This window comes from Lygodium microphyllum, chromosome 9, assembly GCF_053477565.2.
Source record: "Lygodium microphyllum isolate KBCC chromosome 9, Lygodium_microphyllum_v1.1.10, whole genome shotgun sequence".
NCBI classification, from domain to species: domain Eukaryota; kingdom Viridiplantae; phylum Streptophyta; class Polypodiopsida; order Schizaeales; family Lygodiaceae; genus Lygodium; species Lygodium microphyllum.
Window position 1 is genome coordinate 156,735,474 of NC_141143.1, and position 19,607 is coordinate 156,755,080.

General features: G+C 41.8%; 1 protein-coding gene across 4 annotated transcripts in view; it reads right to left on the bottom strand.

Moving 5' to 3' along the window:
- The window catches only part of LOC148031766 (symplekin), a 137,176-nt gene that overhangs the window by 95,794 nt on the left and 21,775 nt on the right, over window positions 1-19,607 (bottom strand). For all 4 annotated transcript variants that reach the window (XR_015691947.1, XM_087685420.1, XM_087685421.1 and 1 more), the window contains exons 2-6: window positions 12,489-12,648; window positions 12,303-12,395; window positions 12,087-12,198; window positions 11,836-11,998; window positions 11,577-11,751 (exon numbers count right to left, since the gene is read on the bottom strand). Coding sequence is in view for 3 of the 4 variants with exons in the window: in XM_087685420.1 (XP_087541546.1) it covers window positions 11,577-11,751; window positions 11,836-11,998; window positions 12,087-12,198; window positions 12,303-12,395; window positions 12,489-12,648 (703 nt within the window). In the remaining variant the exon portion in view is untranslated. The remainder of the gene's footprint in view (window positions 1-11,576; window positions 11,752-11,835; window positions 11,999-12,086; window positions 12,199-12,302; window positions 12,396-12,488; window positions 12,649-19,607) is intronic.

Sequence of the window (19,607 nt, forward strand, 5' to 3'; positions counted from 1 at the left end):
GGGTGGGAGATTAAATGGATTCGTCATTTGAGGAGTTGTGGAAAAAACGCTAGGTTTCTTTTGTCCATTAAATGCAAGTGAAGAAATAGATGCATCACCAAAATCATATTAACCATGACATGTAAAAGTTGTAAGCGCGGGGAAGAACGTGAGAATGACAATACTTTGCACTTAACCAGCTCGATCAATTATCACCATGAAAATTAGAAGATAGCAAGAGAGAAAGGAGTCAACACCACATTAAGGGGAAAACTGACCCCTTCCCCTTTACAAGAATTTATTGAAACAAATCACGGGTATCAAGTGTCCAAAAGAGCTGATTCACAACAATTCTAACGGTTTCAAAAGCTGAAGCAAAAGACGAAGAAGGAGCACTCACCACAGATTCTTGCACTTTTTGTTTACTTTTTCTTGAGTGCAATTGAAATACCTATCATCTTCATAGCTAATGTACGAGTGCTTGGTATAGATAGTTCCTTCATCATGAGCATCACTTATATATTGCGAAAAAGAAGAAGTAAAATCAAAAGATTGAGAAGTATCGTGCGTACTTGACATGGGAGTGAATGAAAGTGGAGCACAACATGACTTATACTCCATGCCAGTTTTCACGTAAGGGAGACCAATCCTTTGTGGAACTTCCGTTATTTCTGTAAAATCATTAGATCAGTACACCGAATCTAAAGGGGAAAACTCAAATTTACCTTCAATCTATTGTTGACCTCAATACATGAGAAGGAGGTCATATTTGGCTCGCGAAATCTCATATGGTCTATAGACTCCATGGTAGTCCGAAGACTCTCCAACCATGTCGGATGGAGGAGCAAGTTGTGAAGCCCACTCCATTCCATATCTTGATGTGCTAGGCTTGAGAGCATCATGATGATGTGGTGTATTTGTGTTCGAACTCATCGTACCCTCCTCTTATTTTTGTTTCTTGCGAAGGGCTTCCCGATCAAAGGCTGAGATTTTGTAAAAGAGAGCCTTGCTCTAATACCATTGGAAGAAATACCCTAATGCAAAAACATAAACTACAGCCTACAACAAAGTATAAACTCAAAACAACACATTTAGGGTTAGAGTAACTCAGAGACAATGAACACAAAGATTCCAAATGAATGACTGAATGCTAAATATACAATGCTCGTGCAACAAACAAACTATGCAGAAATGAAAACTGTACCCCAAACTCTCATGTCTCAAGGACTGAGGCAAAGATGTTGAGTGGCAGAGTAAGTCGTACTCCTCGTACTCTTGATGGATCCTAAAGCATAGCAAAGGCAATCTCCAAGAGTCAAACACCAATGAACACAACCACAAACACTGGCTCTAATACATACATACAGCAAAAGAGAGAGAAAATCAGTAAACACAAGTAAATGGAGTGTGTGGCTAGCATGGGGAGCAGCAGAAGAGTGTGAACACAAGCTCCAAGTGTCAAGACAGATAACAAGTGGCAGCAATGTGTGCAAGCCCAGCTGGGAATAGGGTGTCACCCAAATCAAGAAGAGCCTCCACGGTGTCAAACGTAGCTAGGAGTGATGTCACCAGGCACGGAAAGAAGTTGCCAAGCCAGAGAAGATCTCACCAATCAGCAAACGCAGCTTGGGAGATGATTTGGATTAGTAGGCAACCGCACAACAAGATGGAGGCAGCAAAGAAGGGGCCAATGAATGGACAGAAGGCTAGGGCAACTTCATCTAAGATGTCTTCCATTAGAGGGGCGTGGGCAACAAAGCTCTAGCACGTGCAAACTCCAAAAACGAGACTAAGGCTGAATGGAGGGCAGCCAACCTATTTATAGAAAGTTTCGAGACCTCATACCATGCACTGTTTTAAAACTCTCTCAAACCGCACACCATTTTAGGGATTAAATTGATTAAGCTTTCTTGGGGCTGTTTAAGAGGCTAATTCAGCATTTATTTTAGCTCAAGAGATGTCAACAATCTGGCCTCCTTCAACATGTATCGAGCAACCTAGGCAACTGGCCAATCGATCAAGTCTAGATGGAGATGCACCTCTTATATGGTGCGCAAAAGAAGGTTGAGGTGACCAAACTTTGCTCCTAACCTCCATTTGATGTCCTCCAAGAGCACCTTCAATCCACCACCTCCCTCCCAACCATTCGGACACGTGCTCTATCACCTGGTCATGGATGACCTTCACCACCTCCTCACCTTCCATCACTCACTAGAGTGTGCGACCCATAGAAACAAGCTTTATTTTCGCCCATCCAAAGGAAGCAACACATGTACCTTGTCTTTTTAAGACTTATGAATCACAAATATTCCCACCTCCAAAGGAAGCAAAAACTCCCCATGAACTACAACTCCACATATGAAGGCCCAATGGTAAAAGTCATGTGAAAGGAGCTCAACATACGAAGAAAATATACCGGCATCAATGATAAGGCGGAACCTCCCAATAGATGAGAATGGCCACTCTATTATTGATAAGGAAAGGACATTAGGATGTGAAACTTGCCACCTTGTAGATGTGTTTTCTTTCTCTTCTTCATGGCTGGATCTATTGAGGGATTGGCTTGCCTCTACCATGACGACACTAGACTCTAGTAAATCCATCATCATCCACTATAAGATGAGGCTCCATCTAGCACTACAAATTGAGCTTATGCACATTATACATACCATATATACTCTAAAGGTTGATAATGAAAGGCATGTCATCTAAGACATTACCAAAGTTGCAATGTGATAGTAATCTATTGACTCACGATAGAAGTACAAGCTACTATCTTCAACAATTTAGATACTAACCCTAAACCCTAAAGTGGCACTAGTAACATTGGTCACAATGGTCATGAAGTGACTTAGTGCGACTATACTGAGGGCACTTGAGGGGTTAGGGGAGCCAAGTCCTATTTATGAGACTCCACATTCATCCTGTTATCACCACTCTGGGACTCTTGGCCCATTGGCCGATGCATCCATACACTGATATGGTGTGGGCTGATGCTATGGGATGCCAACCCTTGGAATGTGGTCATGAAATGACCGAAGTGCTTCTAGCTCCATGACTCAAGAATCAACCAGATTGGCTCGATGGCTGGGAGACGAATCTAATGTAGGGACCGACTAGGCACGAAGATCGAGGCAAACAATCGTTACACGCAGTGAGACAGAGAGTGCGAGAGAGTAAAGTAGAGAGTCAGCACGTTTTTAGATATGAATGATGAGAGTGTACCTTTAGGTTTTTAGATAGATATATATGTGTAAGTACAAGTACTAAGGGTGCGTTCACACCGAGCACATTTAAAGGCACGAGAGCATTTATTCCCAATAACCTCCCACCTAAAGGCCATGTGCCTTAAGAGGAGAAAAGAATCAGCTAAGTCTAGGTATGTACAAAGCAAAAATACATATATCTATCCAACTCCCATCATCTGTCGGCAATGAGCAAACCGCTCTGCTGGAAGATCCTTCATGAGAAGGTCTGCACGGTTATCATCTGTATGCACTTTGACAAGCTCAATGCTTTTGCTATCAAGTACATCTCTAATGAAGTGGTACTTCACTTATATGTGCTTTGTCTTTGCATAAAAGACATGATTATGTGCTAGCATGATAGCACTCTAACTATCACAATGGAGAACAGGTAACTCTGTGATGCCAAGCTCTCCCACCAGATGTAAAAGCCATAAAGCCTCCTTGCATGCCTCAGTGGCAGTCCCATACTCTGCCTCTATAGTAGACAATGCAACACACTTTTGTAGCCAAGAGATCCAAGTAACTGCTCCTTCTGCGAAAGTAAACACATACCCAGAAGTAGACTTCCTGCAGTCCGCATGACCAGCATAGTCTGCATCCATAAAGCCAACAACAGATGCCTTCTGCTTTCCAAAGCAGTTGCACAACTCCTTTGTGCCTTTGAGGTATCTCATAATACCTTTCACTGCATCCCAATGCTTCTTGCCAGGGGTTGCCATATATCTGCTAACCACTCCCACTACAAAGGCAATATCAGGACATGTAACAACCATAGCATACATCAAACTGCCAATAGCTGAAGCATATGGTATCTTGGCCATTTCAGCCTTCTTATCATCAGATGTAGGGCTGTCCTCTGCACTAAGTTTCACATATGGAGGCAATGGAACCCCAATTTTTTTCCCCCCCTCCATATTGAAACGCTCTGATTTACATCACTAAGATCCTTCATGTCAAAGCTGCCATGAAGACTTTGCTTCAGTAAGTCCAAGGCATGAGTATCCTTACCAGCAATCAGCATGTCATCAACATACAAAACCAAGATAATCAAGATGTCATCTGCTGCCTTCTTGTTGTACAAGCAGTGATCCACTTGACTTCTATGAAAACCTTGGGACTACATGAATATATCAAACTTATGATACCATTCTCTTGGTGCTTGTTTCAGCCCATACAAACTCCTTTTGAGTTTACATACCATTTTTAGCTTCCCTTGTTTAACAAACCCTTCAGGCTGCTGCATATATATGTCTTCATGCAGATCACCATGTAAAAACGCAGTCTTTACATCCATCTGCATAAGCTCCATATCTTCAACTGCAACCAAGCCCAAAATGGTTCTCAATGTAGTCATCTTGACTATAGGAGAGAAAATCTCATCAAAGTCAATTCCATGCTCTTGCTTGTACCCTTTTGCAACCAATCTTGCTTTGTACTTTGGAAAAGAACCAGAAGTGACCTTCATTTTGTAAACCCATTTGCATGGAAAGGTTTTCTGCTCTTTAGGCAACTACACCAAGTCCCAAGTGCCATTTTTTTCAAGAGATTCCATCTCTAACAGCATGGCTTTATACCATTTCTTGTTGTCCTGTCTATCCATTGCTTCCTTGAAGCAAGACGGTTCACCACAGTCTATCAATATGACATAATCAACCACATTAATTGCACCAGGAACAAACCTGTCAGGTTGTCTAGTAGCCCTAGACAATCTCCTAACCCAATGGTCATTGTTTGCTGGCTGTTCCTGCAAATTTTTATTTTCAGCATGCTGTCCTGGCATTTCAGCCTGCAAATCAGCATTAACAGCTTGCTGTCCTGGCTGTTCCTGCACATGTAATAGCTAATTTTCATGGGCAATAGCTCGCTGATCATTTCCGACATCATTTCCTGCATTTACAGGTTCATTTACAGCAGGTATTTGCTGCTGTACAGCGGGCACATTTTACTGTCCAAAAGGTATTTCTTCACGGAATACAACCCTACGGACCTCCTCAATCTTTTCGGGCTGTTTGTGCATGCAATCTTCCCAAAAGATAACGTCATTGCTGCATTCTACTTTCCTTTTCTCGGGATCCCACAACTTATACCCCATTTCACCCTCGTCACCATATCCTAGGAAAATGCATTTACAGGGCTTTGGCTCAAGTTTGCCGCATTTTTCTTTACGAATGTGCACAAAATCCTTGCAGCCAAACACTTTCAGATGAGCAAATGAAGGTGGCTTGCCCGACCACGCTTTTCGAGGAACTCCCCCCCCCCCCCCTCAAAGACCTGTTTGGTGACCAATTTATTAAGTGAATGGCCGTCATAACAGCTTCTACCCAAAAACCATGGGATAATGCAGCATGAGACAGCATGGTACGGACCTTATCCTGAATGGTCCGATTCATACGCTCTACAACTCCATTTTGGGGCAGATTATGAGGGGCAATGAGCTCCCTCTTTATATCCCTTTGCTGTCACAAAATACCTGAAAGGCCTTGGACACATATTCCCCACCATTGTCAAAGCGAAAACACTTAAGTGTCTTATCTGTCTGATTTTCAACCAATGCCAAGAATTTTTTAAACTTATCAAGCACTTCATCTTTGCTACGAATGGGGTAAACCCATACCTTCCTTGTCGCATCATCGACAAAGGTGACAAAATATTTCTTTCCCCCTAAAGATAATCTTGGCATTTGACATACATCCAAATGTACTAACTCTAGAGGAGAAGATTTCAAAGAAATAGACTTTTTATGTGACGTCTATGCATGTTTGCCATAAATGCAATTATCACAATGCTCAAAATCAGCAAATAAAGACAAGGCAAGTAACCCAAATGAGAAAGCACTTTTATTCTTGTTTGACTCGTGTGTCCCAACCGGCCATGCCAAGAAGAAACGCTCGGTTGCTCGGTCACGGTAACAACATAGTCACCCACACTAGATACATGAAGTGGATACAAAGTATCACTCTTGCAACCTCTGGCAATAATCATAGATCCCTTACAGATCTTCCATTTTCCATCACCAAAGGTGGTATGAAAACCATTATCATCTAGCTGCCCTGTGCTAATTAAGCTCTTCTTGAGCTGAGGTACATGCCGTACATGCTGAATTGTAAAGACAGAGCCATGCTGAAACTGTAACTGCACACTGCCAATACCTGCAATCTCATATGCATAGCTGTCCCCAAGATGGACAACACCATGTTGACCCCCTGTATAGGCGAAAACCACTCACGATGAGAGGTGACATGAAAGGAAGCACCTGAATCAAGAATCCAAGTATGCATGTCATCATCTGTATCTGCAAGTAAAGCAAGTGCACCAAAGTGTGAAGAGACAAAGAGTGCATCACTCCCACTGTCACTGTCATAAGTGACTACATTCACCTCTTCAATTTTTACACTGCTCTTCTTAGGCTGACTGTCCTTCTTCTCTTCCCTGCTATCATCTGTCTTCTTGCCTTTTCCTTTCTCTTTCTTTCATTTATAGCAGTCACGTTTAAAGTGACCCTTCTTTCCACAATGATGGCATTCAACATCTTTGCCACATGATTTACCGCGTCTCTTGCCATCAAATTTGCCCTTTTGTTGTGATCTGCCCCTAGTATGCAAAGCACTGGAAGACTTGCTGGATACATTGTTCTGTCGATTCATCTCTTCCATAAGTAGAGCGCCCTCTACATCAACATACAACAAGATTACATTAGAATTGCTCATAGCAATCCTAAATGTATCCCAACTCTTTGGTAGAGTGCAAAGCAAGAAAGTAGCCTTAAATTCCTCATCAATCATAAACTTCAAGGCAACCAGCTAGCTGAAAATGGAGTTAAACTCACTCAAGTAAGTAGACATTGTTGTACCCTCTTTCATACACAAATCCATAAGCTTTTTTAGCCAATACACTTTGCTTACAGCACTCTTTTGTGCATACAGTTCTTCCAGTCTAGTCCATATAGCATATGCAGAATCCAAACCTTCAATGTTAAAGAGCAAGGCATCAAAAATTGATAGCTCTATGGTTGAGCCTACAAGCTCATTCAACTCATCCCAATCGTCCTGATCCATGTTTGCGGGTTTTGCCCCTTTGGTTTTGATCGGCTTTGTCTGCTTCTTTTGTAACAAGATATTGTAGCACTCCTTTTGCCAAACTGCAAAATTATGTGTGCCTTCAAGCTTCTTTATGTGCATCAGATTACTACTATCATTACTGCCAGCCATGATTTTCAGTCCAAATGTGACCAAAAAACCAGCAAATGCAGACCCAAACTGTCACCCAAGTGACCAAGGTGTACCAATCAGCAATAAATAACCACGAAGAAGTACAGATTTCAGATCTGTAATTAAATTTTCAGGAGCACCAAACCATGTGCTACAGCATTATCCAACCGATTACAGCTGTTCCAAGGGCATGTGCATCACATTACATGAGGAATCCCAAAATTTCAGCTGCAATTTCTGTTGTACATGTGCCCACGGGCATAAAATGTGCACGAACGGTCAAAAGCCCTAAAATTTTGTGCTCAAAGCATCAAACACACATCTGCATTTCCTCTGTCATGCATAGGACAGTCCAATTTTCCAAAGTAAAGCAATTTCAGCAAAACCCCCAAATTTTACCAAGTGTTGATGTCCAAATTGCACGGAATTCAACCTGCATGTACATAAAATGACCAAATGCTACACAAATTTTGCCCAAACTGCAAAAGCCCCAAGTTGCACGGGGTCCAATGTGCATCAATGTCGACAAATTGGGTAAATTTCAGCCCAATTTGCACATGTACATTAAAAGCCCGAAATGTCGGGGACAAAATGTCACAAATTCCTACAATTTCTGAGACGGATATCACTATCGCATCTTGCTCACACCAAATCTGGACAAATTCCCAAATTTTCTAAGTCTTGCGTGCACTAATTTCAATGAAATTGAAAGAATTTCACTAAAATGTGAAAAGCCCCAAAAATTTCCCAGGCAAATGTGCACCGACTTCGCAATTTCTGAGTCAAATTGTCCAAATCTGTGTTAAGATCCCCGAATTTGGAAAAAGCCACAAATTTCTAGGCCACAATTGCACGAAATTCAAAAGCTGTGCCTCCAGGCGTGAACACTCGTCAGTGGGCACAAGAAATCTCAAATTTAAAAAAATGATTTTGTCAGAGATTATGACGGATCCATTGACCTGCCAGGCTTCGCCGTGAGCCCCAACCCCCGCTGACGATGCCGTCCGTCGCGCGCCTGCCCACGGGCGTCGTCAACACCCGCTGGTCAACACCACGCCGACTACTACCCGCCGCGACCAATTAGTTGTTGTTGTCGCCTAGTTGTCAAGACAAGAAACGACGCCGCCTGATGCCACGCCTACAGCTCCCACCAGTTAGTTGCTGCTGTCGCCTGGTTGTCAAGACAGGAAACGACCTGTCGCCTGCCTACCAAGTCAAAAACGACATGTCGCCTATGCAGACTTTGGCTTACCAGACTGTCGACTAATAGTGCAGCACACACGTGCTTGAAATCAGTGGCGACCTGAAGATTTTGCACGAGCGAAACACTAGAGATGTCCAGCACAGATTCTGAGGAGCGCAAACACCTTAGCCGAAGCTCTGATACCGGTTTGTAGGGACCGATTAGGCACGGAGATCGAGGCAGACAGTCGTTACGTGCAATGAGACAGAGAGTGCGAGAGAGCAGAGTAGAGAGTGAGCACGTTTTTAGGTACGAATGACACGTTTTTAGGTACGAAAGGTTTTTAGATAGATATATATGTGTAAGTACAAGTGCTAAGGGTGCGTTCACACCCGAGCACATTTAAAGGCACAAGGCCTTTATTCCCAACATCTAATGTCCAATCCCTTATATCCATGGATATGGCTTGTGTTGTGTCTCGTATGTAGTTTGGATCCTAGGGGGACGATTCACGTCCCCCTTCAAAACTCTTGCCCTTGTCACCGCATGTATGAAGGGGAAGCTTAGTGCTGAAGAGGCAACTGAAGTCCTCCACCGTAGGGCACTATTCTAGCGCAAGGCTTGGGAAGAGTAAAAAGCAAGGTTCAAGAGAACCTATGATGAGATCCAAAGGTGAAGACTCCGAAACCATCACACCAAAGAATCATACAAATGACCCCATTCATAGACACCACATGCAAACTATTAATGAGCTCCCATGTAACCTTTGAGGTAAGGCAAACCATGAAGACGCCTTGTCCCATCAACACCCCCTCGGCAATGTGCAATATGCTAATGCTTCGACTATTACTTTCCAAAGCCCCAATCGTGATCCCACCAGATTGGGCAAAACCTTTCATGTATTTTTTGATACCTCTAACAAGGCTATTGGTAGTGTGCTTATGCAACAAGATGCTTTTGTGCAAGTAGTCAATGTAGAGAGAAACTATTCAATCACCAAAAGAGAATGTCCTGGCATAATAGACATGCTCGTATAGAGGAGGAGAGATGTGAAGGGAAACAATCCAACATCTAACAACTAATGGCTTGCATGCATGTTTCACCTTTTGGAAAAAGCTTCAATCATGCCTATTCAGTTGTGCCATGTGCCACATTCAAGAGACTATTCATGTGTGTAAGCACAAACACACAGAGAAATAGCTTTTACATGAACACTATTGTCTACTACAATTGACACATTTTACGCCCAATAGGATGTAAAGGTCTCCACATCCTTGAGTGCAATGGTTATAGTCTCCACATTCCTGAGTGAGTCAATGTTCCACTTTCTTTTAGCAAGGACATAGTATGAAGCCAATCTTGTCCCAAAGAGGGGAGTGACCCACAACCTATCCAAAGACTACAATCTCTTCCAAGTCCTCTCTCGCAAGGACTATTTAAAGTTCTTCCCCGAATAATACCACACAAGGCATATTTGGATAAGACCACACATAAGATGTATGACTAGGATGCACCCATGCCACATGGATTGCATCAATTTCGGTCCAAAGGTTTCCATTGTGTATTTTAGTCCTTGAACCATATGTGCAAGCTATTGGCTCATGAAATATGGTGTGAACGTTGCTACAAAGGAAAGGAGCAGCTAGAGATATCTGAGAGAGGATAGCATGTGAAGGGAAGAAGAGCACAGCACTGGCCAAAGGGGCTGCCAAGATAGGTGAGATTTTCAAGGCAAACTAGCACACACACAAGACTGCAAGCACAATGGGCTGGCCACTGATGATGATAGGCAATGCAACCACGGCAGACACAAGGTGGCACAACAAGAGTGCCAGTGGGTAAATCTGCAAGCACAGCTAGCAATGACAACAAGCGTGCACAACGAGAAAGGAAGTGGGGAAGAGGCAAGAACGGAGGCAACCAGAGTTGAGGTGAAGGAAGCACGAAGTGGCAGCAGCTCTCAAGGAGGGCTCAAACATCGCTGAAAGCTCTGACCTAACAAATACAACTCTATGTACAAGAACATGAACCAGATAGACATTTGATTGCTCAAGGAACTTCCACATAATGAGTGTAAAGAAAATGGATCTTATCCTCAAGATCAAGTGGTTTATAAATGAGCCACCATGATTACCTTTAGATTATAGAACTCATGTACTTCCTCTTATTCATAAGGATGTGGTTTGAGCCACTTATGAGCTTGTCAATTTGGTGTCTATTCAGGAAATAAATAGGATCTTTACTTGCTCACATGATTACGGGCTTGGAACGGTCCAATGTGATGAGCCTTATGGAAAAACTGAAGAGCTTGTAAGTTGAGTACGTATAAAGAGCAAAAGTAGATCTTTTAAAGAAATTGTCACTCTTTGTTTTATTCAACACTTTATATGCTCACTTTAGATTTAACTGAGGGTCCAATGCACCAGCATTCCTTTGCAATCTTATTCTCTGGTGGTACAAGATTTTTCTTGGGAATTGTGCTAATGTTTAGTTAATGGATATCGGCAGCAGTGATTGAGCAAGCTTTCAAGGAGTTAAAAGGACATCTACTGTTCCCATCCTACCTTAAGATTGTTGGAACTTGATGAACCCTTCTTGGTAAGTTGAGAAAATGGTGATTGCATGGGAACAATCCTATAGTGCTGGTCCTCTGGTGGGTCTATGAACACCAGAAAGCCGAGGGCAGACACTTATGACAAGGGGTTGCTGGCAATTGTGCATAGTTTGGAAAGTAATGGAATCATCTCACAATCTTCAAAAACATCTTTGCTTGCTTGCTTAGTCATAGCACAATGTGTATCCTTCGCAACTTGCTCATCTCACAAGGCAATCCAAAACCTTGGACTCCTCTCAATGATCTTTGATTCAGTATAACACACCAATTGAATATTATTCACATAGAGCTTTATTCTATTCCCTACATGATATAGAACTAAACAGCATGGCTAGAGCACTTACTGGTCCAGCTCCTGAATGGGTGCACTTGAGAAGATTGAGAAAAGCATTCTTTAGTGCATGAACCACACTTGCTACCTGTGCTCCTTTAAAGGCTTCACAATTGGGCCCAAGACCAAGTAAAACAGGCAGAACTCTCCCATACAAAGAAGGTCTCCGCTTTGCAATAGAGGCCAAACTGCTCAGAAATTCAAGTTTGATCAGATTATTTGTAAGAGGACAAAATGCATGCATACAAAGGAGCACCATTAAATGCAATGACCTGTTTAGGAGGACAATGAAAACAGGCCCAGGAAGCTTTGATATCTCTGGAATGCGTAGCTGATCCAAGAGAAGTGCTAGGTTCTTACTTGCCTCCTGTCCAAGTGCCCCTACATCTAGAAGGGGATGTCCTCCAACTAGCCATGCTACATTGAATGGTCGACCTACCAGTTTTTCCAACAAAACAAAACTCATAACCATGATAGGGGGGGAAATTTTTTCTAGCTTGAAAGCATGTTGTGTCAAAGATACCTTCTAAATTCTGCTGTAGAGGTGGTGCCTGTGCAGACCCACTTGGGTCAGGTGTGAAAAGTAATATGACGGTTTCTACAAACTTTATCGCCAGCAAGCGCACACTTTTGTGCTGCAACATAGAAGGTAAGCCTTGAATACATAGATGCCCATCAGGAAAACAGGACACAGACAGTTATTCAAATAAAATAACATCAGGCAATGGCAATATGTTACCTCTTGAGCAGCTACATAAATAGCATCCTTAAGCTTATTAATCCATATCCATGACTCCTCGAGCTGTTTGTTTACATAACCAGAATAAAGCCCCTGATATGCCAGGCAAAGTGATCAATTAATGCCTTTTCTTTGAAAGGTTCCAGGTGAAAAAGTTGAACAAGGTTAAGTCAATGCAATTTGCACCTGCAGAGCCACCTTCTCAAAGGTAACCCGAAACAGATTTGAACCAGTTGAGATGGCACGACGTGCAACCCCAGGAATTTCATCCTGCATTAGATGTAAAAGTACAGGAACCATTGCAGGTATATGCTCTGACTGCTTTAGGCCAATTTCTTCAATGATCCTATCAGATCAACAAAACGTTTAATGTTTACTATTCTTGAAAAATTCACATGAAATACAATATCAAACAGCGCTATATAGTAAGCAGTTACATAGTACCACTCAAACTTCCACAGATGTGGTGAAATCTATGCCATGTGGTTTTAATGTGACTAACTAGATTTCACAGAAAAACCGCAGTGGGCCACTTAAAGATTGAATGGCATTATGGATAGGTGCTGCATTTCAATCAGCTCCATCAAATCATGTTTTATACATAGCCCTATCACAATAGGCATTGGCATTTTATACCACTAGGCCAAGTAAACCTTCAATTATTGGCATAACAGTCGCTTTTGATCTTGTTGTCCTTTGTCCCTATTTATGGGCCCCATCCATCTTTTTGACCCAACGCACCACCCAAGACTATTTTCAAGGTTCCTTTAGGGCTACGCCACCTAAGAGTATTCTTAGGGATCTTACCTATTTATAGGAAGACTTGTCAATTGGTCATTATCACTTCCCACCTTCTCACTTCTAGCACCTTCATTGCAAATACACACTTGATCACGTGGAGGGGCAGATCATTGTATTCAGCTTTCATCGAGTATTCAGCTAAATTCTCTCTTATTTGGCTTCATCATTTCTTCTCACTAGAGGTCCCTCTTCCACCATCTCTCATACCCCCTTCTTCATCCATATCTACACCTACATTATCCTTTATTGTGCCATCTCTGCAAAGACATTGTGCTGCGATCAAAAGCCTAGTGATTCGAATCTTCATTATAATCATAAGTGATTCTTATGACAATTGGACATGTTAAGCTACTCATAATTCACCCTAAACTTGACCTCTTATTTCTTGCTAATTTCTTCTATTGTTTTATAGCCCTAAAACCTATTCTAAATCGTTTATCAATCAAAACTCCAGAGATTTTGATGGGACTGTCAAGAGGATGTGAAATTATGGTGCTTTACTTACTTAGCATTTGATTAAGTATTAATCAAATGTGCAAATGTGTGGTACAAATGTGATGTGCAAGTTGGCTATTTCACAATGACATGCCAAGGACCCTAAGAAGTCAATGGGTGTCAAAAGTAAAAGTTGTAATAAGTTATCCCTACCAAGTCGCCGTCCTATCCAAAAGTGCAACACTAGCAGGAGGGAAGTCCCCAGCCTCAATGGCCAGGTTAGCGCGTAAGAAGCCTGCCAAGTTATTGATGGTTTTCAAGACAAACCCATTCCAATCTACTTCCTCAAGGGACCCTGTGGCTATGTGGCATGAATCATCACCCGTCTGCACATAACCTGTATTTTGCAAATCCTATATCTCTCCAAACCATTCTGCATGGCTCGTCATATGATTGGATGCACCTGAATCAACATACCAAACATCATCATGTGTTCCCTTTCATGTAACAGCATTCAACATATGCTGCATAACAAACAGACGTTCATTTTTGTCTTCATTCTGTCGTGAAGACGATGCATAGTTTCCTTGCTGCAACTTACCACTGCGAATATCATCTTTCTTAGCATAACATTGGGCTGCAATATGACCTGTTTTGCCACAGTAGTGACACACAATACCAAATTTGTTAGAACCTCTGTTCTGCCATCCACCTCTTCCTCTAAAGCTCCCCCTTCCTCTAAAGTTACCACGACCTCCTGAAACCTGCATATCGCCAAATTGCTAATTCAATCTGTTTTGTTGGTTGTCACTACCACATCCTATACCACGGCCTCTTGCAATTAGAAGGTTGCCCATGCAAGTAAAGGGAAGGCTCTTAGAGGTTGGCGAAGCCTCATTCCACTGTGGTGGAGGTTTTGGAGGGGGGGAGGGGGGGGGGGGGGGAGAGAGAGAGAATTGTGCTACAATTTTCCAGCCATTGGTAATCAGCCCAACCATTGCAAGTTATCAAAGAGCTACCCCCAATCGTTCACCAGTTAGAGGCACGTCACAACCCCGGTAGGCTGTCTACATGCAAGTCACCAGCAAGTTTGGGGTCCACAAGGGCAAGTGACTACATGCAAGGCTCTTGTTGATGGGTTGCAATCAATCAATCTGTCATAGCATGGCAACATTATATTTCAGCCAATTTTGGCAATGAAACTCTCGAATTTCTCTCTAACTTCCTCTCCATTCTCTCAACCAATTCATAGCTTCCCTCGAAATCTTGGCTAGATTCAATCCCAAGAGGATGCAATTGCACAATTTATGTTGCTAAACCCTGATTCATAGTAGAAATTACAGCCTACTAGCCACCCTAGAAAAAGTGCTCAAAATGGGGCCTAGTACCTAAAATTCCACAGCTCAAACATCAAGATTTCAGAAAATTTCAAGAGGCCAGTCAAGCAACATTAAGTTTGGAGCAAAATTTATCATCCAAGAAGCAGATTGAAAGCCAATCCCCAAGCAAACCAAGGGGCAAATTGGTTTGAGGGCTTGCTCGTTGCTATGGACAGCAAGATGTATAAAACATTAAAAGAGATCAAGCCAAATCTCAATGTACTTCAACCTTTGTCAAAACAAATTAAAGAAATACTGCAAGGGGCACTAGTTTTAAAGCCAACTGAATGTCCATTGTCCAAGATTAGTTGGTAACATTTGCATTTTTAGTTTATGTGAATTTATGTTTGCTATAATTAGTGCTTTATCAGGTGATTTACCACCCTATCCGAGAAGAAAGACTGGTTTCATGGTTCCATTGCCAAGATACTTGCAACTCCCTTGAATCGGTGGGCTTGTAGCACTCAATTGGAAATCAAAAGCATTGCTCTAGTACTCAAATTGTAATCAACTAAGTATTATAGCAAGGATGTCTCTATACAATGAGATGGGATCAAGCTGTTGAAAATTCAAACAGTGTTGCGAAAAATGCAATGCTTGATCTTAGACAAGGCACGCAACATCGGAACCAAGCTAAGAATGTGGGAATTGGACATGAGATGGTTTCTTCTAGGCCTCCTGAAGTTAATGACCAACAAGAGAAAGAAGAATTTGATGAGACATTTAAAGATCAACTTAGGACAGTAGCTGAAATGTTTGTGAAATTGGCAAATGATTCTCGTTTTATGCACCTTTGGAACTCCCCAAAGGAGGGCAGCAAAGGGAAGAAGAGGAAATAATCTACAAGAGGTTCGGGACAGCTAGATGCACCGAAGGAAGAATCAATGCAGCAACATGGTGTTCTAAATGTGGATAATGAGCATAACCGGATGCCAATGGGCAAATCGATGCTTTGCAAGGCCAATTTGGAAGCCTCAAATCCAATGCTTTTTCGACAACAAGGCTGCATGCTAATGTGGGTCACCTAGGGTACTCTTGTGGTGGTTTGGTTTTCCAAGCAATGGCTAGTAATGCTTCAGCCATGGGGATGCAAGGATTAAATGTATTTGGTATGCAGCCACCCATGCATAGTATGCAACACCCCATGTATCTAAGTATAGCAAGTAGAATGCAAAACCCTATGTAAAGTAATGTTGGCATGATGCTAGGGTACAAAGTGTGTCAAGTTTGGCAATGCATATATGCAACCCACTATGTTTGAGACTCATGGTATTAATGTTGGTCATGGCTACTTAATTGGATGTGGGGTTTTATGTTGGTTAAGATAGAATTGCAGCAATGTGAAAGTACAAAGGATCTCCATGCTCCAAAGGAAGAAAGGCCTAGAACCTAGTACAAGTTTTGGGGCATGAAGAGTTAAAGTTTCCATGTGCTTCTTGGTGAAGTTCCAGTATTGTTTCTCCTATTGACAAATGCAAATGGGTGAAATAGAATGACTTGGCAAACCACTCTTATTATCCCTCAATGCTTTTAGATCAGAACCAAGTATACATCACGCTCAATCAAGCTCAATAGACCTTAGAAGGTACAAAGCATTGCCTAATGCTCAAGGAGAAGGTAGCACTTCTACTCCTCTAGTGATGGACAGCCATAGCATATATAGTCGATCTTAGGTGTATTCATGCATCCACGTTATTGTTTATGGATAGTATGCTTGCCAAGAGATCACTATTCAGTGTAGTAGTCTCTATAATTAGTATGCATATGACATGGTTTTCACCGCAGCTCTAAAACTAAACATTTGCAACAGCTTGCATCACCATATGATCATTAGAGTATGGTCATCAGATTATGATCATCAAACGCTCATTAACAATTGCCGGTTTTCAATGTATGGACATTAGTTTTCGATGGTATTCCGCTAGTTTCTATGGATAGCAAAATGAGAAGTAATGCCGTTGATAGTACAACCATGGTTTATGCTCATGCTTTATTATGGTTGTTTGGTCAAAGCAATGTTGGGATTTGGCATGTGAATACATCCCTTGTGGTTCTCACAATGGTTATAATTCATGTGTGTGGAACATAATTGGTTTAAGTGGCTGAAATTTTAGACATGCAAAGGACATGAGTATGGTTAAGCAATAGGTGCACATGTTGTTTGACCATGATGCCAGCATGTATTTCCAATAGCGGCAACGAATGCTTTTGACAAATCGCAATGTAATCCAGGCCAATGGCAAGGATTTCAAGGGGTAGGCATGTCACAGAGATGTGAAACTTTAGTGCCTTGCTTAGCATTTGATAAAGTTTTAATCAAATGTGCAAATGTGCAGTGCACATGTGATGTGCAAGTTAGTTATTTCACAATGACACGCCAAGGACCCTCAAAAGTCAATAGGTGTCAAAGGCAAAGTTGTAATAAGAAGTTATCCTCAATGGGTACAAGGCAGTGCCTAGTGTCGAATTTTGGTTTAGAAGATTTTATTAGCCATTAATGTCATTAACATCAATGGTGACATTGTGTTTTAGGCATTAATTAATAAATGCTCAAGAATACTTGGATGACAAATTGACCTAACCAATTTAATTTTTTATTGGCACAAGTATTTTTCTGAGCAAGAATATATGATCAACTTAATTTCGAAAATTAACATTCCGAAAATTAATTTGATTAGGCTGAAAATTGCAATTAAAAGGCTGGCACATGGCGAAACTTGCCCATGCAAGTGAGGGAAAGGCTATTAGAGGCTGGTGGAGCCTCATTCCAACGTGGCGGAAGTTCAAAGAGGAAGAGAGAGAGTTGCTACTCCAATTGTAAAACCATTGGTGATCAGCCCATCCATTGGAGGCTGTAAAAGAGTTGCCCCCAACTATTCGGAGACCATTAGAGGCAAGTGACAACCCCTGTAGGCTATCTACCCACAAGTAACAGCAAGTTTGGGACCCATAAGGGCAAGTGATTACATGTGGGGCTACTGTTGATGGTGGGCCGATATCAAGCAGCCATTCACATCAAGGCACATTATATTTCAAGCAATTCTTACGATGAAACTTTGAAATATCTCTCTCTCTAGCTTCCTCTCAAATCTCTCAACCAATTCACAACTTCCCTTGAGATCTCAATCGAATTCATTCAATCGCGGGTGCAATTGCAAAATTTCTACACCTAAACCCTAATTTACAGCAAAAATGAGAGTTTAGCTACCACTCTCGGAAAGAGTGCTCAAAAATTAGGGCCTAGTTCTTAAAATTCAGTAGCTGAAATATAGGGATTTCAGAGAATTTCAAGAGCACAATCCGGTAACATTAGGTTTGAGGCAAATTTTGTTACACAAGCACAAGTTTGAAGGCCAATCCCCAAGCAGACCAAGGAGCAAATTCATTTAAAGGCTTGTTGGTTACTATGGGCAACAAGATGTATTAAAGATTGAAGGAGATCAAGCTCGATCTCTATGCACTTCAACATTTAGCAATAGTGCTTTACCAAGTCATTTACCACCCTATCTGAAAAGGAAGGTTGGTTTCAAGGACAAGGGCTAAATAAGATATACAAAAGTCACTCTATGCATGGACAGTCTTTTCCATACCTTTTTCCTATATCATCACACCATCAACATCAGCATTTTGATCATCCTACCTCATCACTCTCATTCCTACCCCACTCCATCACCCTATTGTTTCGCCATCATTATGTTAGCCCTTTATCATCAGCGACATCAACACAGCCCTCACAAGCTACCTTGAAGTGATTCACAGCCTGGCTATCACAAGGGACATTAAATTTTTGAGATGCTTTAATTATTGGGTGTAAAGTCCCTTCGTCTCTGTGTATCACATACGGGTGTGAACGCACCCTTATTGTATCCTAACATATAAATACATTCTTTTATTCTTTGTGTACCATCACGATCAAGTACACCTATCTCTGCGTTCACTCTCTCTTACTCACAGGTCTGCAACTCGCGCCTCGATCTCACACTCCGTTGCACACTCTCTACCCTTCATTAATCTTGCTAGTAATATTTTATTAATTTAATAATCCAATGTGCAAGGTTGCAAGGCACCTGATGCACATGGCAATTATTTCATGGTAATAGTCCCAAGACCCTAAGGAAGCAATGGGTGTCAAAGGGAAAAGTTGTGACAAGTTATGCCTGCTGAGCTTTGGTTATCACTTGGTGTCATAGGACAATTAATTGACCATTAAGTATTAGTGGCAACACTAGGGGCTAGCATGAATTAATTACTTAATGCAAGTCTAAGGGTCAATTAAGGTTGGGAACCACTCATAGTTGCAAATGGCCTAGCCTATTTAATTGTGGATAGACATTTTATTTTCGAGCAACTCAAAAGGGCTGAAATTAATGTTCAAAATTAATTAATTTTGAAAATTATTTAATTGGCTTAAAATTGCTAAAAATGAAATTAGAAGGCTCCCACTTGGCAAAAATGCACATACAATGGGAGAGGGGTGTTTGGGGTTGGTGGAGAGCCATTCAATGCATCCAGGCTATGGAAGAGAGAAAGGAGGTTGCTAGTCCGATTTCTTGCTGGGGGTGACCCTCTGGATGCTAGTGACAGCAGCAACAACTCAATCTAGAGCAAGCAACTACGTTTTTGGTGCCTACAGGGGCTAATGACAAGCAATATCTGGCTTCCCTTGCAATACATGACAACTCCTAGAGTA